Raw genomic sequence first — 23,289 nt, 5'->3', positions numbered from 1 at the left:
CAGGCATGGTTCAAAACTGCATTAACCCATGGTTAAAAACAGCATTTGTCTGGTCAAATTATCTGTCCGTTCATGTCGTGTCATTAAGTTTCAAGACTGTCCTTTTGCTCAGTCTTTTTAAGACTCTTGAAGGGTTGTATAAAGGTTGGGTCCCAGTACTTCTCAAGGGATTCCTTTCTATGTTGTCTTCTCCCATTGTGTCAACTGATATGAAAAATATAATATATATAAGTGGAAAGCACAGGAGGTTGGTGGCACCTTAATTGGGGAGGACGGGCTTATGGTAATGGATGGAGCGGATAGGTGGAATGGTATCAAATACATGAAACATGCTTTCCATGTGTTTGATGTCATTCCATTTGCTCCGTTCGGGCCATTATGAGCCGTCCTCCCCTCAGCAGCCTCCACTGGTGGAAACAACACGTCAAGCCCATATAGTCCTGTAGGTAATCTACATTCAGTCAAGCCCATAATATTTGTATTATAGTCATGTAGGTCAGAGGTTCCCAAACTTTTTCAACCTGTTTTGTTGGTGGAGAGAATTTGGCAGGCTTTAAGCTTATTTCCTGTAGTTCTACACGTTTTGTAATTGGGTGCAAAGAACATTTTAGCAATTTAAAAGCTAGTTTTCTTGCAATTCTATACATTTGCCATGTCTAATGTGTATTCATGTGATATTTGAGTGACAAAAAAATTGCTATGGGCAAAAAAATAAATATGTATACAGTGGGGCAAAAAAGTATTTAGTCAGCCACCAATTGTGCAAGTTCTCCCACTTAAAAAGATGAGAGGCCTGTAATTTTCATCATAGGTATACTTCAACTATGACAGACAAAATGAGAAGGAAAAAATCCAGAAAATCACATTGTAGGATTTTTAATGAATTTATTTGCAAATTATGGTGGAAAATAAGTATTTGGTCACCTACAAACAAGCAAGATTTCTGGCTCTCACAGACCTGTAACTTCTTCTTTAAGAGGCTCCTCTGTCCTCCACTCGTTACCTGTATTAATGGCACCTGTTTGAACTTGTTATCAGTATAAAAGACACCTGTCCACAACCTCAGTCACACTCCAAACTCCACTATGGCCAAGACCAAAGAGCTGTCAAAGGACACCAGAAACAAAATTGTAGACCTGCACCAGGCTGGGAAAACTGAATCTGCAATAGGTAAGCAGCTTGGTTTGAAGAAATCAACTGTGGGAGCAATTATTAGGAAATGGAAGACATACAAGACCACTGATAATCTCCCTCGATCTGGGGCTCCACGCAAGATCTCACCCCGTGGGGTCAAAATGATGATCACAAAAAATCCCAGAACCACACTGGGGGACCTAGTGAATGACCTGCAGAGAGCTGGGACCAAAGTAACAAAGCCTACCATCAGTAACACACTACGGCGCCAGGGACTCAAATCCTGCAGTGCGAGAGGTGTCCCCTTGCTTAAGACAGTACATGTCCAGGCCCGTCTGAAGTTTGCTAGAGAGCATTTGGATGATCCAGAAGAAGATTGGGAGAATGTCATATGGTCAGATGAAACCAAAATATAACTTTTTGGTAAAAACTCAACTCGTCGTGTTTGGAGGACAAATAATGCTGAGTTGCATCCAAAGAACACCATACCTACTGGGAAGCATGGGGGTGGAAACATCATGCTTTGGGGCTGTTTTTCTGCAAAGGGACCAGGACGACTGGTCCGTGTAGAGGAAAGAATGAATGGGGCCATGTATCGTGAGATTTTGGGTGAAAACCTCTTTCCATCAGCAAGGGCATTGAAGATGAAACGTGGCTGGGTCTTTCAGCATGACAATGATCACAAACACACCGCCCGGGTAACAAAGGGGTGGCTTCGTAAGAAGCATTTCAAGGTCCTGGAGTGGCCTAGCCAGTCTCCAGATCTCAACCCCATAGAAAATCTTTGGAGGGAGTTGAAAGTCTGCGTTGCCCAGCAACAGCCCCAAAACATCACTGCTCTAGAGGAGATCTGCATGGAGGAATGGGCCAAAATACCAGCAACAGTGTGTGAACCTTGTGAAGACTTACAGAAAACGTTTGACCCCTGTCATTGCCAACAAAGGGTATATAACAAAGTATTGAGAAACTTTTGTTATTGACCAAATACTTATTTTCCACCATAATTTGCAAATAAATTCATTAAAAATCCTACAATGTGATTTTCTGGATTTTTTTTCTTCTCATTTTGTCTGTCATAGTTGAAGTGTACCTATGATTAAAATTACAGGCCTCTCATCTTTTTAAGTGGGAGAACTTGCACAATTGGTGGCTGACTAAATACTTTTTTGCCCCACTGTATATAAAAATGGTAGCTGACATAGGCTAGTTGATTTGGACATTTCTGAGTTAAAAATAGCTCTCTAAGGTATGAAATGACTGACAAGAGGAACTGATGATGCACTACCCAATTTTGAAATTGCACCTTGTGCATTCTACTATTACAACTTTCAAGAGTAAGTTTAAAGCCGGACTGAGTTTCTTTTTTAACTTCTTATGGCTGCATCCCGCTAACGGGATCGATATGACAACAGCCAGTGAAAGTGCAGGGCGCCAAATTCAAACAGAAATCTCATCATTAAAATTCCTCAAACATACATGTGTCATATCATTTTAAAGGTAATCTTGTGTTAATGCCACCAAAGTGTCCGTTTTTCAAATATGCTTTTCAGCTAAAGCACTACAAACGATTATGTTAGGTCACCACCAAACCACAATAAGCACAGCCATTTTCCAGCGAAATATAGCAGTCACAAAAAGAAGAAATAGAGATAAATTAATCACTAACCTTTGATCTTCATCAGATGACACTCATAGGACTTCATGTTACACAATACATGCATGTTTTGTTTGATAAAGTTCATATTTATAACAAAAAATCAGTTTACATTGGCGCGTTACATTCACTAGTTCCAAAAACATCAAGTAATTTTGCATAGCCACTTCGTTTCAACAGAAATACTCATCATAAATGTAGATGATAATACAAGTTATACACATGGAATTATAGATATACCTCTCCTTAATGCAACCGCTGTGTCAGATTTAAAAAAAACTTTACGGTAAAAGCAAATCATGCAATAATCTGAGACGGCGCTTAGAACAATAGCCAAATTAGCCGCCATGTTGGACTCAACAGAAACCAGAAAATACATGATAAATGTTTCCTTACCTTTGAACTTCATCAGAATGCAGTCCTAGGAATCCCAGGTCCACAATAAATGCTTGATTTGTTCGATAATGTCTGTTATTTATGTCCAATTAGCTACTTTGGTTAGCGCGTTTGGTAAACAATTCCAAAGTCACAAAGCGCGTCCACTATAACGTGACGAAATGTCCAAAAGTTCCATAAGTCAGTAGAAACATGTCAAACGATGTACTGAATCAATCTTTAGACTGTTGTTAACATACATCTTGAATAATGTTCCAACCGGAGAATTAGATTGCCTTCAGTTGAGCGATGGAACGAAGCTGCCTATCACGTGAACGCGCGTGGTCAAAGCATGGTCAGCTCATGGCAGTGGTGACTAATTCCTGTCTCCTTCGGCCCCCCTTCACATTAGTCATCAGACAAAGTTCTATTGACTGTTGACATCTAGTGGAAGCCGTAGGAAGTGAAAACTCATCAATATCTCACTGTAATTTCAATGAGAGCTTGGTTGAAAATCTGCCACCTCAGGAAAAAATCCAAACAGGAAGTGGAACTTCTCAGGTTTTTGCCTGCCATATGAGTTCTGTTATACTCACAGACATAATTCAAACAGTTTTAGAAACTTCAGAGTATTTTCTACCCAATACTAATAATAATATGCAAATATTAGCAACTATGACTGAGGAGCAGGCCGTTTACTCTGGGCACCCCTGTGCACCTTTCATCCAAGCTACTCAATACTGCCCCTGCAGCCATAAGAAGTTAAAAGGACTTCTGGGGGTGCGCCCCACAGTTTTGGATCCACTGATGTAGGTAATCTACATTCAGTCAAACCCATATAGTTGTGTAGGTAATCTACAGGGAACTGCCAAAATAATGGAAACACTTGAGTAAATGAGTGTTCCGGCGACGCTTATGGTGTGGGGTGCGTTTCCCTGGCATGGTTCAGGTCCACTGAACCCCTTAGAGGGCAAGGTAAATGCCAGTAAATACACAGCCATTCTGAGGGATCACCTTCAACCTATGGTGAAGCATTTCTATCCTGATGGGAGTGGATGACAGTGCCCCAATCCACAGAGCACGAGTGGTCACTGAATGGTTTGATGAGCATAAAAACTATGTAAGCCATATTCCATGGCCGTCTCAGTCACCAGATCTCAACCCAATTGAACACTTATGGAGATTCTGGAGCAGTGCAAGAGACAGCGTTTTTGTAGTTATTTTTGTTTTATAGATGCGCCGTTTGCTTGATCGTCATGGTTGACATGGCTTTCTTCTGCTTGGGAACTTGATTGAAGAGTTGGCGAACAAAACTTTAGCCTTGAGAAAGAAAAGGAACAGGGGAGAACACTACGTAGTCAATATTATTATTAATCCTTATTAGATGTTGTTTTAGTGAATACAAGTATCTGGGACTGATTATCAAGCCCTTTTTGGATTTTGTCTGTTAAGGACATGCATAGCTAACCACACGAATCGTGTCCTTGGTGCAATCATTGCAAAGAGTAACACAAACCTTTTAAATGTTACACTAAACTGTTTGATTCGTTGGTGCTACCTGGTATTATTTATGCTTCAGCAGTATGGGGGCACAAATTATACCTGGGTTAATGCAGTTTTTAAACATGCCTGCAGATTTTACCTCGGTGTGGGTAAATGCATGCCCTATTCAAGACAATATTGTCTGAAACTCTATGAATCACCAGTGGCTATATTTTGTTTTTTAAATGGAAGCGGTTTTTGCAGCATGCCAAATTAATGTCAATGTAAATGTGTTTTTTTATGGACTTGTGGTGTTACAACTGCAAAGAAAAATGTTATACCATGTCTAAGCTTTTTTTCAACATTGGTATGACTCAGCTCACTGATACAGCACTTTTGGAGAGCAAAACTAAAGTGGTACCAACGGGATAAACAAACCTGAAAGTAACAAACTGCAAACCCTACAGGCTTTTTTAAATGCACTTTTGGGACAGAACCCTATCCGTACTGTTTTATCCAAGCAATATTGAAGGTGTTTTGTAAAATGTTGATGTGGACTGGCCAGTCTTGCTATTGAGACTGGTCGGTACACAAACACTCCCCTAGATAAAAGTGTATGTACGCGCATGCCTTGCTTTACTGTGGGTTATACAATGAAATTAGGGATATTTTTTTTTGGTCAGATGTCCAGCCCTGATGAAAATAATAAATTGTGGAAAATAATTTTAAGTAACAATAATGTAAATGCTTGCGCCACAGAGACTTTTCTTTAGAAGTGCCGATTGTCCTTTTATCCACTCTACTTTTAATTTTTTTTTATGCGTACTTGTGTATAGATGTAATGCATTATAGATTACGCCTGTACTATGATTTGTTTTGTGTCAATTTGAGTGGATTTAAGAAAAATAGTTGTGACATTTAAATACATGTTTCTAACTGACTAGTGAAGGACTATAAGATTCCTATGCTGTGCCAACGCCAAGGAACCCTCTAGAAGTCCTGGAATTATGAAGTAAATGGACTGATGTAGCGGATCGTTTAGGACGTGATGTTCTTACCAAGTTTTCCTTCCCATATGAATCAGTCTAGACTATCTGAGTTCTACTTTCAGAGCCAGAATCCTAGTCCACGAATCAAGTCGCGCACCGCTATGTCGTTTGGAGTTCCTACTTGAGACTAGAGATGATAAAAGTGCCTAATCTCACCCGTCTCATGCATTCAGAGTTCAAACACTGACAATAGCCGTGGGTTGTGCACTTATCAGATGCAGCCAAAGTAATCATTCAGGAGGGATGAATGCAATGCTGCGTCTTTAAAAAAAAGTCTTATTTTGTTGTGTGTGCACGTACACATCGACTCACGCACAGATTGAAATGTATGACTTTTCTTCTGTGCACCTGGCAGAGACTTCTGTAGTCATGTGGAAGGAATGTAGGTTCATTCGTTCTAAATGTCCATCTTGTCGTATTAAATTGAATCTGTCAGACTGCAATTGGCATTCTGCTGGCGCACTGCTCTGAGTGATTGGCTCTGGATAGGCACATGACTGTAATGCAATTGATTCTTACTCGCCAAAGGGGCATTCATGCCATAACCCTAGCCACTGGCTATGTTCTCCTCCGACTACGTGTTGAATTCTCTGGTCTGTATATAGCTCTCCGGTTGGTAGGCTATTACGCCTCTGTTTTTGGCTGTCTGCCTCAGCCTGTATCATGACTTGTCATTGCTCCCAGTGATTAAGACCAATTAAGGACCCCTTCTGCCTACTGCGTGGTATTGGGAATCACTGGAAATGGCCCATGTCATCATAATGTGTTCACTCCTTGGACTCTGCAACCTCTCCAGTCTCAAAACATCCCTTTTTTTCCTCCTTTCACATGAAGACTAATGCATTTCAGTCAGTGCAGATCAAATCATTTTTGGTGCATTCACAATATCTTCTTACATTACTGTGATATAATGCCTCCTTTTGAAACGGGCTTTAGGAACAGTATCCTGCGCTATGGAGCCCATATACTTTGGTTGGAGGTCATTGTTGTGTTGTGCTTTCCCTTCTATAAATTCAGTTAGGACAGGCTTATGGCAGACCTCAATTCTCTCAGCATTTGCGCCACTCCAATTCTCATTCCCACTCCTCTCCCTTAATTCAATTCTCTCTCTGTGTGTGTGTGTTTACAGCTCAGTGTAGTCTCTGTCACTGACCCTGTAATGGGTTTCTAATCACTGAGTTGTGGCTAGATTGCAGCTGCACATTTGTTTGTCTATTCTGCAAGAAATTAAGAATGGGAGACGGGTAGACGAGGGAAGAGAAGACTACTAAACAGGCACACAAGGATGAGGAAAGCTTGTCAACGGATTGGTGTGTTTGGGGGCTGGTTCAAAGACCTGGATCTTATTCAAATAAAATTGGGTTAAATTGGAGAGGCTTTCAGTGGAAGGATTTTGGTTTGTTAGGAGGGAGAGGTGCAGAATTTTCCAGCACATCCACACCAGCGCTACATACGCTGCCTGGCATCAGCAATTAAAGTGGAATAAGAAATCACACTGAATATATTAATCCCCCCTCACGTCTCCCTCTCTCCCCCCTCCTTCACTCCCTCTGCTTCCAGCTCATATCACATCTTTAGTTTTGTGCAATGCAGTCTCCTCTGCCTTTCCTCTGTCCCCCTTTCGGCTGCCTCTCCTCTGTCCTCCTCCTCCTTGTATTTTCTGGGTATTTTCCACCCCTTTTCTTTCTTCCTGCCACCCCAAGAGAGTTTGGGACTGAAATCAGAGTTTCAGTCTAGTGTTCTCGGGGTATAGAAGTTAGATAAGAGATCAATTGAGAAAAGCATGGATTATCTGTTTCTGACGTGTGTATAATTATTACTATAAATTATGAAATCTGGGTGCCAGTTCTTTATTGGAAAACATTTGTCTTCAGAGGAGACCTGACTTAGCAATTATTTTTGCAATAACTTTACCAGAATAACAAGAACGTAATTATTTTATACCATCAACATTTTAAGGACACTAATCAAAATATGTACAAAACATAATGATGATGAAATAGAATGAAAGATAAGATTTAAAGACCTTGACATTATGAACATTAAATGTCATACTCAATCTGCTCAAAGTGGCTGTGTCCTTTGGTCCGAAGTTGTTGTGCTTGTGGCGTTCTCCTTTCCTCGGATTGTGTTCCTGGTTGCTTTGTCTTTTGACCCTTTCTTGAGTTGCAGAGGCTGTGCTCTGAAGTGACTTCTCCTTCTTGAATGTTAGCTCTTTAAGTCTTTACCTAAACTGCTTGTACTTTGGTTCTTCAGCCCCAATTAGAAATGTACTAAATTGCAGGTAGGAGCCTACTCTTTCCCTAAAAGGTACTTTCCCTAACTTATCAGTAACTAGTTCTTGCCATGAAAAGCCAAGGCCCCTTGGTATGTGTGCTAAGATGGAGGTTCTTTACCTCCTTTTGAGAAGTAACTGAGCTGTTGGGCCCAGGGCAGAGACAGATCCAGGAGAATAATTATTGTGTTGGAGAGGGAGAGTGCGCTTCGCTTACTAAACTCGTGCAAAATGTATGACTATATTAGAGATGCATATTTCCCACAGATAACACAAAGAATTTGAAAACAAAATCAAACATTGATAAATTCCCGTATCTGTTAGGCAAAAGACTGCAGTGTGCTGTTAGGTTCTGAAAAAACATAGTAAAAACTCAAACGGATGACTAGGAAAAAGCTCAAACCAAGTTTATTCACCCACTGGGTCATACAGCCAGAAAGACAACATACAAGTCCCACAAGCACATTTTCTTTTATACCGTTGAACTAGGCAGTCATCTCCTTGCGTGTTTAAGATACACTGTCCTCTTAGGCAGAAACACACTAGGTTCCTCTTACTGTCATGGCCCTGCCTAAGTCCAGGACCCGCATGGAATTTGTGTGTGTGAGAGGACTGTAAATCAGATTGGTCTTCGGGGTGCCCCCCTCCCAGCAGTGTCTTCTCACTTCAACAGTTGACCTTTATCTCCAGTTGAGTTCCACATCCCTCATGGTTGTGGTTCCTCAGCAACTGGTCTGCCATATCAAGAACTGAAACTAGACTTGCCCTTTTGCCTCCCTCTTTAGGAAGATTTCATATTCAACAATAACATATTTGAACAGAATATGAACTTTCAGCATGTCCCCTTTTCTCAGTAACTTTCCAGGTCACTCAGTAACTTTCCACACACCTAGTTCCTCTTGACCCTTCTTTGACCCCTTATATATATATATATATATATATACACACACACACATACAGTTAAAGTCGGAAGTTTACATACACTTAGGTTGGAGTCATTAAAACTAGTTTTTCATCCACTCCACAAATTTCATGTTAACGAACTATAGTTTTGGCAAGTCGGTTAGGACATCTACTTTTCATGACACAAGTCATTTTTCCACCAATTGTTTAGACAGATTATTTCACTGTATCACAATTCCAGTGGGTCAGAAGTTTACATATATTAAGTTGACGGTGCCTTTTAAATAGCTTGGGAAATTCCAGAAAATTATGTCATGGCTTTAGAAGCTTCTGATAGGCTAATTGACATCATTTGAGTCAATTGGAGGTGCACCTGTGGATGTATTTCAAGGCCTACCTTCAAACTTGTTGCCTCTTTGCTTGACAACACGGGAAAATCTAAATAAGTCAGCCAAGACCTCAGAAAATAAATTGTAGACCTCGACAAGTCTGGTTCATCCTTGGGAGCAATTTCCAAATGCCTGAAGGTACCACGTTTATCTGTACACAACAATAGTACGCAAGTATAAATATCATGGGACCACACAGCCGTCATACCGGTCAGGAAGGAGATGCGTTCGGTTTCCTAGAGATGAACGTACTTTGGTGAGGAAAGTGTAAATCGATCCCAGAACAACAGCCAATGACCTTGTGAAGATGCTGGAGGAAACAGGTACAAAAGTATCTATATCCACAGTAAAACGAGTCCTATATTGACATAACCTGAAAGGCCGCTCGGCAAGGAAGAAGCCACTGCTCCAAAACCACCATTAAAAATGCCTGACTGCTGTTTTCAACTGCAAATGGGGACAAAGATCTTACTTTATGGAGAAATGTCCTCTGGTCTGATGAAACAAAAATAGAACTGTTTGGCCATAATGACCATCATAATGTTTGGAGGAAAAAGGAGGAGGCTTGCAAGCCGAAGAACATCATCCCAACCGTGAAGCAAGGGGGTCGCAGCATCATGTTGTGGGGGTGCTTTCAGGCAGGAGGGACTGGTGCACTTCACAAAATAGATGACATCATGAGGAAGGAAAATAATGTTGATATATTGAAGCAACATCTCAAGACATCAGTCAGGAAATTAAAGCTTGGTCGCAAATGGGTCTTCCAAATGGACAATGACCCCAAGCATACTTCCAAAGTTGTGGCAAAATGGCTTAAGGACAACAAAGTCAAGGTATTGGAGTGGCCATCACAAAGCCCTGACCTCAATCCTATAGAACATTTGTGGGCAGAATTGAAAAAGCGTGGAGGCCTACAAACCTGACTCAGTTACAGCAGCTCTGTCAGAAGAAATGGGACAACATTCACCCAACTTATTGTGGGAAGCTTGTGGAAGGCTAAAACGTTTGCCCCAAGTTAAACAATTTAAAGGCAATGCTACCAAATACTAATTGAGTGTATGTAAACTTCTGACCCACTGGGAATGTGATGAAAGAAATAAAAGCTGAAATAAATAATTCTCTCTACTATTATTCTGACATTTCACATTCTTAAAATAAAGTGGTAATCCTAACTGACCTAAAACAGGGACTTTTTACTAGGATTAAATGTCAGGAATTGTGAAACTGAGTTTTAATGTATTTGGCTAAGGTATATGTAAACTTCTGACTTCAACTGTATTTATATATCTATCTACATACACATACTTTAAACATGTAAAGTAATCAGTAAGTTCTAGTCTGGTAACATGAATGCGTATATTTCAAGCTAGAATCCAACAGTGCAATCACAGCAGCAAGATGTGTGGCCCGTTGCCATGAGAAAAGGGCAACCGGTGGAGTACAAACACTGTAAATTCAACTTATTCTTCTTTCTTCTCCTACTAGTCGTACTACAACTATTTGCATATTGCTAAAACCCTGTATATAGCTGATAATATAACACGTCTCTTTTTTTTTTTAAACCCTTTTGAGCGTCAAATTCTATGTTTCTTGTTTTTTGGTTTCTCACTTTTGTTTAGTTTATTTCACTTGCTTTGGCAATGTAAACATATTCCCCATGGCAATAAAGCCTCTTTGTATTTAATTGGGAAGGGAGCACTTTTCTATTCCTGTGAGATCACATGGTATCGCACCTAGGTGTTGAAGGGCCCTTTTTACGACTAATTGTCTTGGAGGTAGAGAAAGTGGGCAGAACAGTTGGGTTAATCCAATATGACAATACGACCCGTTGCTTCAGTTGGAAGGGATTACTGCCTCTGTGTAATTATGTCTTACTGAGACCTTGGTAACACTGTCTTAGTCCGTGTAAATACCAAATGACAAAACAAGTCAAGAAGAAAAATAAGAGGCAGAAGCTGCTTCCCCCCAGTGATTTTCACCAGATGAGCCTGTGCCTCTTGATATCTTTGTTTTCTGTTTATCAAGTTTGAAATGCAGCCACTTACTTACTACTACATGAAATTTAAAGTATCTTCTTAAAATTCGATTTTTGACTGGGCACACATTTTTAAAGCGCAGTATAGAGAATGTGAACACGGCTACAAGAATGTCAGCTATTATATCAAATATGTAACGTTCCACCCACGAAATGATAGAATTTCACAATTACATGCAATTTTCTTACAATGAACACTTTCGTTTGAGCCTACTTGTAGAAAATCTCTTTAAACAAATTTTTCTAAGCGTATTTTCTACATCAAATGTATTGTTTGGTGGCGAGCAATCCTGTTTTGGATCCAACGTTAACAATCGAAAGAGGTCAAGGAGTAGGTAGTTTTGTTAGTGGGCTCAGTAGGCTGAGTGAATGAGGAACGGATGTCGTCAACCTTTTTTCCGAAGTGGTTGACAAGTCGTCTGCTGAGCGGGAGAAGGTGGAGAAATAATGGTATACATTAAGTGATGGAAGTATAAAATGATTGCCGGTTTTCAAGCTACACAGTTGCTTATTCTCAGCCGGCCCAGTTGTTTCTGAAATTGTTTCTGTCAGTTTAGAAGATATTCCGTCTCTCAGACATAAGCAGCGTCCAACCTGCTCCAGGGCCTGAGATTCTGTTTGTCATGTTTTATAGCAAAACATTTTTCCTTTGTGTTTGACTGTTCATGAAGTATTTGTCACCACCAGCCAAAATGTTTCAATCCATTGATGCAACAAAAAACTCCTGCCCAGACACTTTGTTCCTTAAATTGAAGTTTAACATTTAATGCAGGTACAACTCTGTCCCTTCCTTTTTATTGGTAAGAAAAAGTGTTCCCTCAGCCTCGAGGCACTGACATGCACACATATATTTTAGTCATTCAATGAGTGGTAGACAAAAGTGATATCATTGACTTGGATTTGTTGAGATTTGCCTATGAGCAATTACAAAAACATTCCCTCTTATCGTGTGGAGCTCTGAGTTATAATTACCATTAAATTGATTTTCTACCAACCTTTTTCATAATTAGAATTGCTAAATGGACAGACGTTTCTGTGAAAGTTAACAGCAATAGGGTTTTTAGTTTTGGCTCTCATAGTATCGTGACGCATCAGATTTATATTCCTCTCCATCCATGACTGAACATAAACCAGTTCCAGCTCCCTCTGGATTGTTGGCTGTGGTCACAGTGGAGCAAGTGTCAGTTATCTTTCCTTACCCTGAATACCTTTTCTGCGCTCTCTTCCCCTCTGAACTGAAGTCCCCCCCCCCCCCCTTTTCCCTACGTCTCTCAGGTTTGTTTTTCAAGTGCACTGAAGGCGTGTCATGAACCTAACATCACGTTTTAAAATGGGAATAGATATTGCTGTGTGAACTCTCATCTTCACATCAGTTGTGAATGTCACCACACTGCTTGTGTATCATGTAGGGGATTTTCACACAAGGTAACTGAAGTTGTCATGGGTATCGAGAGAAAAACAAGATTCTGAACTGGTAACTCCTGTAGACATACCAGAGTGGGAGCTTTATGCACAACCGAGTGCATTTTCTTCTGTTTTCCTTGTCAATTCAGACATCAAAATTCTCTTTTTACTCTCCCCATCCTCTTCCTGTCAGTGTGGACCTGGTTCATGCTCAGCTGCACGTGTGTGAGGGTCGTAGCCTGCCAGAGCTGGGCCTGAAGCAGGATAAGATCCGGATAAATGGCTTCGCCATCCAATGCCGTGTGACCACAGAGGACCCTGCCCGTGGCTTCCAGCCTGACACTGGACGGCTTGAGGTAAGCAACAGCCCCCCCCCCCCCACCCCCCTGCAGACTGCCACTCAGTTATAATGAGGCGCATTCTCTCCCTCCATGTAGGGCCTGAAGGTTTCCTGACCCATGAGCCCTGACAGAACTATTTCCCAGGAAATAACCCTCCTAGCTCTACTTATGCATGTCCATTTAGGGTTCTGTGTGTTCTGTAGTTGAGTGTTTATTTAGTTAATGCTGTAGACTTGGCGTACCGACCCTGTTCCCACAGGAGCCCTCTGGTCTGAATGATTGTTGGGGATGAGTTGCGTTTTGAAATAAATAATGGAACAAATATTGATATCCCCGGTTGTTTGACATGTAGGCCTTGAATCAGCCCAAAATCCCCGTCTGTTCCAGCTGTAGATTGTCTGGTCGTCTACCTGGTCTCTCTGATTCACACTAAGGAGCTGGGTTTTTCCTAATGCTTTAAGAGTTCAACCTCAGATCTGCTCGGACTCCCCTCAGGGATCTATCTGAGCACATACAGTGGGGAGAAGAAGTATTTGATACACTGCCGATTTTGCAGGTTTTCCTACTTACAAAGCATGTAGAGGTCTGTAATTTTTATCATAGGTACACTTTAACTGTGAGACGGAATTTAAAACAAAAATCTATTTGGGATTTGGAACTGTCTCTGTCTCTGTCTGCCTTTCAATTTGAGGTAAGGAAAGAGACAATGTAATGCGGCCGTAGTTATTGTCCATGAGAGATGCAGCAGGTGATGGGTAGAGCATCAATATTGACAACTTGATGCATTATGGATGGGCATGGATTTGAGTAAATAGGTGTAGAGTGGAGCCAGATGGGTGAAATGCAGAACGAATGTTTGGGTGTTGTCCAGGGACAGGATAGTAGATGAGGTACACACTACAGACGGGTTCTCTTTCCTTCCCGCTCTTCCTCTCTCCTCCGGGTTTGTCTGAATGAGGGCTTGCTTTGAGCCCTCTCCAGGCTCTGCAACTAAGTGTCAACTTATTTTTTTCTTCTCTGCTTTCCCAGACATTACGAGAGAAGGAGAATGTTTGTGCAAACAAAATAATGAACCCCCCCACTTGTAAGCAACGTGTGAATGCGACATCTAGTAAAGACTGGGGAAGAGGGAGGGGCGCAGGTTTAGCTCCAGACTTTCTCCTCCCGTATTTCTTCTTCAGAAGCTAATTTGAAGACACAATGATGAATGAGGATGCAACTCCTAATGGATGGAATTCAGATATGCAGGGCGAGTAGGAGCACCGTAATTTAGTAGGTAGGGAAAAGAAGCGTTAATACTTGTCATCGGTTCAATAGGTAATCACTGGCATTGGATCAGTTTACTTTGTTAGATCGTCAACGGTTCCTTTGAATTATTTTGACATCAGTCGATATGTTTTTGTATTCTGTTCACTAACTGGGCAGGTGGTAAATGAAAAAACTGCACATGAAAACAACAGAATTACCTCTGCCTAATTTAAGCAGTCTGTCAAGGAAATGTTCAGTATCAGTGTGCCAAGAAATTGACCAGCGTCGTTATTGTGATCACTGCGTTGTCGTTGCCATCATCATTATGGTCCTGAACAACAACCTTAGCATGATGAATGTTGAGCTGAGACATTGCAGACTGTTTGGAATGGGAGTTTCCCAATCTACTGGAGAGGTGCTGGGTGCCACCAATAATCTCCCTTTAAATATCCGATTAGCCATTATTTAAACTCCATGCATATTCGACTCTTCGTGCAGATATTCCCAAGGGCATGGCCAATATCCTGGAGACATTTTAATTCAGTTGGGCTTGCATCTGAGAATACTAAACAAAAGTCAAGGTTGTACACGTTGAGTAAGAGTTTTGCTGAATTGGTCCATGAAGACTTCCATGTTTTGTTATTTGTTGGCTTTCACAGCTCCAACGGCAAATCTTTGAACCAGTGGTGCCATTTTGTTTTTCTGTGGTTTTCAGATGGCCCAGGGAATACAGGCAAAGCCGACGATTACATTAGTATTCTGTATTAAGCTCTGTGTTGCCCCCATGTTAACAAAATCATCATTTGTGAAAGTGCCCAGATATTCCCAAGGCGAGACAACGTAAAATGGAACATATACTTGTGAAATCTGAGCAGGGAACAGGAGAACTTGCAGGCATTCTATAAACATGCAAAGTATGTTTGTGCTGGCTAGCTTTCTAGGCTCTCTGGTGGTGTGATCTGTCTTATTGGCTAGTCTGGTTACTGTTCTCTTAGGTTTTTGTGCCAGAAACTGGCATGGTCTGCAGACTAGCTTCCACATGAAGTGACCCACCGTGGAATAAAGAATATTACTACTTTCATGTATTGTGGACTGACTAGACTAGGATGATTCATATGCTTCATGTATTCATTTAGATGCATGTTTTACGTATGCAGTTCATTTAGGACTGCGTCCCATTCCAGCCACACCCCCACTCTCAGCACAGTGAGACGTCCCCAGCTCCCTCCACTGCTAAATATGTATTAGTACCTGTCCTGTTCTCTTTATCCACTATACTGAGCAGGGCAGTTTCCAGGGAACCATTCTATATCGGTGTTCTGATGACTTATAACTTATACTGGCAGGCAAATTTTATTCATATTTTTAAATTCAGAAATGACCTCAATGACCCCCAGACAATCCATTGTCCACAGACAGGTTTTTAACTTTTCAAATTACTACCTCATCGAATTCTTGGAATAGCAGAATTGTTATTTTAAAGGTTCACATTGAGTATATTTTCTGTTCTCAAGTAGCTAGGGACCCCCCCCAAAAAATGGTCAAACCAGGAAGATGAGCCGTTTGAAACACTTGAATCTTGCTCAGCGTTTCTCTTCCCTGTGGTTAGTTGGGCAATCTCACTTGTAACCAAAGTATAGCCATGCTGTCTTTAATGACATAGCAACCTGGCATTAGATAGAGAAGGCAGCTCAAGACTGCAGATGTCTGGACTGCAAATCTCAGCCACGTTCAATATTCCCAGAGGAGTTTCACATATCCCGTTGTACAGTCCGTCTCTCTATTGTTCTACTGCCTCTATTCCCCACTCAAAAATGTGGGAACAGCTGACCTCAAACTACTGCATTGGGGTGAGATTTGAAATGGATGTATTTGAACATTTATGGATTTGAAAAAGGCATGTCCTCAAGTTTGTTTGGCTGTTTCTACTGCAATATTGATACTGTCACTGAGCGAGTAGATGGATGTTTCTTGTCCCTGCTTTCTCAGTTGCCATTAGTGGCCTTCCAACCCAGTGCGTGCAGGGACTATTGTGGTGTAGGTTGGAAGGTAGGGGGAGGAGGAATTGAATCAGTCCACGACTACATTTATACAGTGTTAATGAAAGCTGAAGGGGGGGGGGGATTGAATAATTTGTATTTATAGCACAGGAGGTTGAGGGCACCTTTAATTGGGGAGGACGGGCTCTTGGTAATGGTTGGAGCGGAAATATATGGAATGGTGTCAAATACATCAAACACATGGTTTCCATGTGTTTGATTCCGTTCCAGACATTTATTATGAGCCGTCTTCCCATCAGCAGCCTCCTGTGATTCTAATTATTTTTTTATAGCTCATTTTAAAGAGCCGTTTACTGTCTTCTATACTGATTTGAGTTCACGTTTTCTTCATCCATTGACTAGCGGTTCATGGCCAATGAAATGTAAGGGTTTGAAATAATGCCGTACACCCACCTACTAAATTCCTGAATCCGCTGAATTCATGCCTCTTCACGCTTGCCTCTTTTCAGTCTCTCCTGCTGGGGCTGACGCTTACCAAGATCTCCCATGTTTGCATTTACCTTCCATTCATTCACACTCTAGCATTGTTATTTATTATTCTACTTGATGTCGGGCTACTATTCTGTGTTGTCCTTTATCACTACTAAGTATTTCGTTTTTTTGCATTGTGATGCGTTAACACGAACAAACCAGACTAGCTTGATTTAGAAGCGTGTTTAACAGAACTGTCCAATGTAATACCCTGGTTAATATTTCCGTTGAATTTAGAACCCGTTGTAAAGTACCTTTTTCTGTTTCTTATGAGGTACGGTAGTACATATTAGACCTGTATAGGCTACCCTATTCAGACAGGCCCTCGTACCAATGTTGTTCATCGATGGAGAGCCCCATCTGTTGCAGACCTTGTAAAATAACCTCTCAGAAACTAAATCTGTCCCTGCTGCCCTAAATTAAATTGAAAATGTCCCATTTGCTGATACTTTGAAATGAATATCATTGCGCAGCCCCCCTCACCCCTTGTCCTGCGCCTAATAGAAACCAATTCACTGTAATTATGATGGACATTCTATTCCTCATGAAAAATGTGCCTCTGCACCACTGTATTTTATTGGTAATAAAAGTCTCCTCTTTTTCATCCTCTGTTTACCCACGTTCCCCCCATTTTCGGGTGGTTTCCATTATTCATTCCTCCCCCTATCCTTGTCTACTCCTGTTTGCGTTTTCTAATTTTCAATTTTGTTTTGGTCTCCTGAAATAATTTGGTTCTCTTCCCTTATCTCCGTCCACTCTCACTTCATTTCCCTCTTTTCTTTTTTCACCTCCATCTCCTTCGCTCTCTCCCTCTTTCACCATCTTCCTCCTCTCTGATGCATTTTTAGTTTTAAACGAGTTATTTTTTTTATTTTTAGGTTTCCCTCACTGCACACTCTCCCTCTGCTTGACATTTTCTTTTCTCATGCAATTCAATTCCATCCCACTCCGCCTTTCTCTCTTCCCACCTTGGTTTGTTTTCAGACAATTGTTTTGCGCTCTCGTCTCTTCATGGTGTAATCCCTTCTGCTGTTTCTGTCCTTCTCTCTCCTGTTCAATTTGTCTTCTATCCTGCCCTCCCTTATCCCCCTCTCCGAACAGTGCTTGTTGGCTCTTGATGAGTCTCTCCTACGCGTTGCCTCCCCCTAACCTTGCCCCCACCACAACCCTGACCCCCAACCACAGCACTACACCACCTCTGAGTGTCTCTAATGTCCAGCCTAATGTGATTGTGTGTCATATTTACAGTATTTCTGTATGACCGCTGACCCCGTACTGCTGCGTGTTCCAGGGAATGGATCAATGGTTCCTAACCGCCTTCCTCTCCCCGCTTCGCCACCATGTTTCCTCCTAGATCCAATCTAATTAACGGGTCATATTTGATACTGCTCTAGTCTCCCAGGCACGCATCCCAGACTCATTAGTCTTCCTGTGTGTGTGTGTGTGTGTGTGTGTGTGTGAACATTTGTGAATGTGCATTTGTTCTGTCTACTTGTTGTCTCCAACTGGGGAATGTCAGGTTGTGTATGTTTTTGCAGCATCTAGAGAGCTGCTGTCTGTTTTTTCCCCTGCCTAAACCTTGAATTATTAATAATGTCACTTTCAACTGCCATGTAGGTTACAAGTCTCGTAAGGGGTGTCCATGGAGTGAATAGGTCTTTGTGTCTCTGTGTGTCTCTGAGCAGGACGGGGCATGAGAGTCCTTTTCCTGATGTCTTAATTGCATAACTGCAGCTGTGGTACATAGCTGCTATGTCACTGGGATTTGTTGGATCCGTTATAGTGCGTGTGGACTCAGTTTTGCAGGGAGGTAAAATGCTTACTGATGGGAGAGCAGGGTTTCCGTTAGGAAAATGTGGCCCTGGACATTTGACTAGCAGCATTTTCATTTACCATAGCCTATTCCAAACAGACTCTGGGACAGTTGTTGGACAGTAGATCCCAAATTCATACATCCAGTAGGCCTAGGATATATAAAAATGTGGCTGATGCAACAGATCAGAATGTCTAGCTTTAAAATATTGATAAACTATTATTTCTTCACGTTTTATAAGCACAGCAATGGAAGTCTTTATAAAAGAATTGACTCCACATTTGGTTGTATTTTGGCTAGCCTACTTTAGAGCAAGGTAAACATGTTACATAATATGTAGTAAAATGCGCAGGTTTCAAACAATTAAGTAAGGTAAACTCACTCACTTTTGTACATCGCCTTGGTCCGTACAATTGACCTTATTTTAGCTCCCCAAAAACGTAATACCTCCAGATCAACTGTAATGTCAATACCATTGTAAAGCACACTTTCTCCCCTTTCCAACAAAATAAATTACATGACCTAAACGCTGCCCGTTTCTGCATGATTCAAGAAGGCAATGAGCCCCGTCGGGTCTTTTTAAAAATGGCGGGTGGGGAAGCAAAACTAATGCGTGATAGTGAGGAGGAGAGATGTTGTGTGGGAAAATCGCTTTTTTTCACTCGATCTGTCCAACTTATCGCCTCTAGAATGTAAATAAAACACTATAAAGAGTTTATATAATGTGTCATTACATACCTATTTGAAGGTTTGTGTCGAATTTGAATCGGGTTTTTAGGACGGTGCTAAAGTGATCTTCAGAAGTAAACTGTTTTTTTGAGTCGTGATCGCTTGCAGTGACGACGCAAAATATGACTCGGTATCCCCCCTTACCCCCGTCACTGTCCATTTTTTGTTTTTAAATGATGAGAGTGCTACAAGTGCTACACCTGGTGGAGAGAGATTGTAAGACAGAAATAGTAGCTATATGCATGCTGTACGTTACGGCATGACAAGTCACGATGTAACGGAGGGTCCGTTTTTTTCCAACTATTCTCCAATACTATAGAGCCATTACCATGTCGATCAACCCTTGAATAGAAACCTAGTTTACACCCCCGATTTTTGAAGTCAACACAGTCGCTGCAGTCCCATTTAGTTTTCTTTGCAGCCTCGTTTGAATGTCGCGGTTGCACACATTTGTACGGAATGGGTTGAGTTTACGTTAGGCCTATATGTTCTCAAAATGCATACTACCGCCAACTCATTGCAAAGTGGTGTGATGCACGGAAGCCTGCCTACCGTTATACGCAATTTGAATGGGAAGTGCGCTTCAATTACCAGTTGAGAAATGCGAGTAGAAGCTCTTTTCTTCCTTTTTTAAATGTTTTTTTAAAACGTGATTTCATTTAGAATTGTTGCGTGATGATTTGGCTTCTAAAAAGCATGTTTCACTCCAGCAGCAACAGGAGCAGTAGCAGCAGCTTTTGCTCTGGCTGACAGATTTTCAGCTTAAACCAGGCTCTGTATCTGTATGCTGTGCGAGTGTGATAGTCGTTATGAGTCTTTAGGCCTAACAGAAATGCACACCCAAGTTAATTCAACTAAATGGTGCAAATGAACCCATAAACCGATAAGCATGACCAGTCGAATGTATTTTCATCATTGAATGGGCTAAAAAACATTATTTTTGCGATTTGATTAAAACATTTATCGGCTTTTAATTATTATTTTTGTCAAAAGCCAGCCCAAAGGACACCCTGTGGGAGAGATTTGAGTAGTGTCCACATTGTATCAGCAGTTCAACTAGCCACACTGGACATACTCATTCTCAGGCAGAGCTTTAATATATTTACATAAATAATTTGACTTGTTTTAAAAAATATATATATAATTTAAAAGCAGAAATATCTAGCAGCAAAAAGCTTGTTCCCCCTAGCTTGACCGTAAAGACAGTCTGGTCATATTGGGCTTCGTAGTGCAGCTGATCTTATTCCACTCCTGTGTGTGACGTTGGCCAGGTCGACAGGAGGTGTTCAGTAGACATGCTGAACAAGTCTATCTGGCATACCGTGTTCCTCCGGAGGACCCTGCCTCTGTTGTAGATGTGCTCTACACAGCTGGGTAAGCTTGGGCAAACCTTCGGTTCAACTTGTCAAACTGACAACGCGTTTCACGTCGTCTCTAAGTGAGGGAGGCAGGGAGATGCTAAACACAGGTGTTGTGAAACCTTTTGTTGGACTGACAGTTTTTTGTTTTTTTGTCCGGTTGGATGGGTCCTAGAGGGTGTGGTGTTAGAGGCTGCAGCGTGGTACGGGTACATGCTTGTCAAGGAGGTTTTAGGCTGTGAATTAGTGTAGGTGTTGTGACCTACTTTTGAACGGAGGGTTGCTGTGTCTAACGATGGAGGGGGGGGGGGCTGAGTGGAGTTGGATTGGCAGGCCGCCATCTTAAATTGCCCTGTTGCCTTGACGACAGAGGTTGAAGCGTCGCACACGCATCCTGACAGAAACGAGCATGTTTAGACCCCCTCAAGCCTCCCTCCCATGATGCAGCATGTGCTCCAAGACCAGAGCGCATTTAACTTCGGATCAGTTTATTCTCCCAGACAGAGCGCGAGAGAGAGATGCAGGACATACACACTGAGTCTGGCCCGAAAGGTTTTAGTCACTGTGCTGTGCTGTGGCAGCGTGATTGGACATCATCCAGTGTTACCTTGGCGCCATGAGGTGATCTCCTCTTTCTGCCACAAATACTGTATGTTGTTTTTTTCTGACATTGTCCATTACTGTGTTTGCTGTGGGCTTCATCCCTCCGGGTAGATTTACGTTAATAAACAGTGGTAATGACGTTTATTAGAAAATTCTCTATTCTTCAATTAGCCTACTGTTTGGAAAACAATCAAACACAATCATAGTTGTAACTTGCTCATTTGGTTACTTTTCTATATATTAAGACCACTGGCACTATCCCGAAGTGCAAAATTGTACTATAAAACATTATTCGGCTAAGATTGCGATATCCTATTCATATCTAATTGAGAGATTTGGAGAATTGAAATGTGAGCGCTCCAAGATACACAGCAGCGCCAAGGGTGGGAGCAGCACACCGCGGAACACATCATCTCTCCCAGTTCCCCTCACAACACGAGGGCTGGGGCTCTAACGCTTGCAACGCAGGTGGACATGTTTAATTGTGTTGGGAGGCTGTTTGGCTGCGATTGTTCTGATTTGTGTAAGGGTCCTCCCTGCAGTGCCTCTCACACAGTGAGAATGAGGTTAACAGTGCTTTAATCCCTACGCTGGGAGGCACACGGAGGCAGAGTGATGGGAGCTTGGAGGATGAGGGGGGGACTCTTATGGAGCTAAACACGATTTTCAGTTGCATTTTCAGTATGCCATTTTCAACCAATAAAGATATCAGCACAGCACGGTAATACCAAGCTTGAATAATTCAGTGGTTCAGTGCCAACACTATGTGTCACCCATTTAAGGGCAATATCTGCTGTTTGGAAGGCTAGCTTTTTATCCTTGGTCTGTTCTGATATTGCACAGAGCCTAGCCCAAGACTTTAGGAACGTCCTCTTGTGTCTTTTCAATCAAACCTTTTCATTTGGAATGTTAACTTTACTGACATCCTGTGAGCTTCTTTTTGATTAAAAACAATCAAAAGTCTTTAGAATTTTAATTGGCCCATGAAATGCAGCTTGTTTAAAGGATATCAGCTAATTAAACATATCGCACAGCTACAACTGAGACTACCACTGACTAATTGAGTGAATTGACAAACATGAAACTTGGAAAATGGTTGAGTGTTATCAAAGGATATGAATTGCCACATTTGTAAATGTGCATGTACTTCGTACATACTGCGTATCAACAGGATTGCTCTTTTCCTGACGCCTGTCTTATCTGTTGCATTGCTGCCTGCATACCCCGTAATTCTCCTGTCCCCATTCTTCAGGTGTTCCGGACTGGAGAGGGCATGGGCATCCGTCTGGACAGTGCCTCCGCGTTCCAGGGGGCCGTCATCTCCCCCCACTACGACTCCCTCCTGGTCAAAGTCATCGCCAGCGGGAATGACCTGCCTGCCGCCGCTGCCAAGATGAACCGGGCGCTGGCAGAGTTCCGTGTCCGCGGGGTCAAGGTAGGGTCATTACCAACAGCGCGTCGTGTGGGCACATTAGCCTTTTTTTATTCTCCAACTGCTCGACTCAAGTAGTAAAGCAGTATGATATATGAGGTGGATGGCTTCAAATCTAAATATATCCAGTCATCAAGAATTTAGAACTTGTCAGAACCCGAAAGTGCATGGAAGTGCATCTTTTGAAAGTACCCCGTTTTACACTCACCTGAAACTGTCTGTATGTGTCATTACTGTGTTATGGTCAGGGATGCTTTTGGCATGAGATCCTTAGTAAGGGAAAAGCTACATAGTGAAAAGTGCTGAAAGTGGCAACTCTGGAGAGGAGAGTCGTGGAAAGCAGGAGCTCCATAAAAAGGATGTCAGAAGGCTAAGTGAGCAGGGAGAATGAACTGTGTTGAGGCCATTACGGGCCGTTAAGGCCAGTCAGGTCATCTATGCCTTGATGATGAATCTGGTTCTGATCAAAGGCATTTTAATCACTACGCTACTGTACTGCAAGGTCAAGTGAGCTCTGTTCTTTCTCTATTCGTA

General features: G+C 41.8%; 1 protein-coding gene across 1 annotated transcript in view; it reads left to right on the top strand.

The window, feature by feature from the left end:
- The window catches only part of LOC139537119 (pyruvate carboxylase, mitochondrial-like), a 104,337-nt gene that overhangs the window by 34,454 nt on the left and 46,594 nt on the right, over positions 1 to 23,289 (top strand). The window contains exons 9-10 of the mRNA XM_071338044.1: positions 12,894 to 13,056; positions 22,576 to 22,758. Coding sequence (XP_071194145.1) covers positions 12,894 to 13,056; positions 22,576 to 22,758 — 346 coding nt within the window. The remainder of the gene's footprint in view (positions 1 to 12,893; positions 13,057 to 22,575; positions 22,759 to 23,289) is intronic.

This window comes from Salvelinus alpinus, chromosome 13 (genome assembly GCF_045679555.1).
Source record: "Salvelinus alpinus chromosome 13, SLU_Salpinus.1, whole genome shotgun sequence".
NCBI classification, from domain to species: domain Eukaryota; kingdom Metazoa; phylum Chordata; class Actinopteri; order Salmoniformes; family Salmonidae; genus Salvelinus; species Salvelinus alpinus.
The sequence above is the reverse complement of the archived record's forward strand: the minus strand, read 5'-3'. Positions and strand labels throughout refer to the sequence as shown.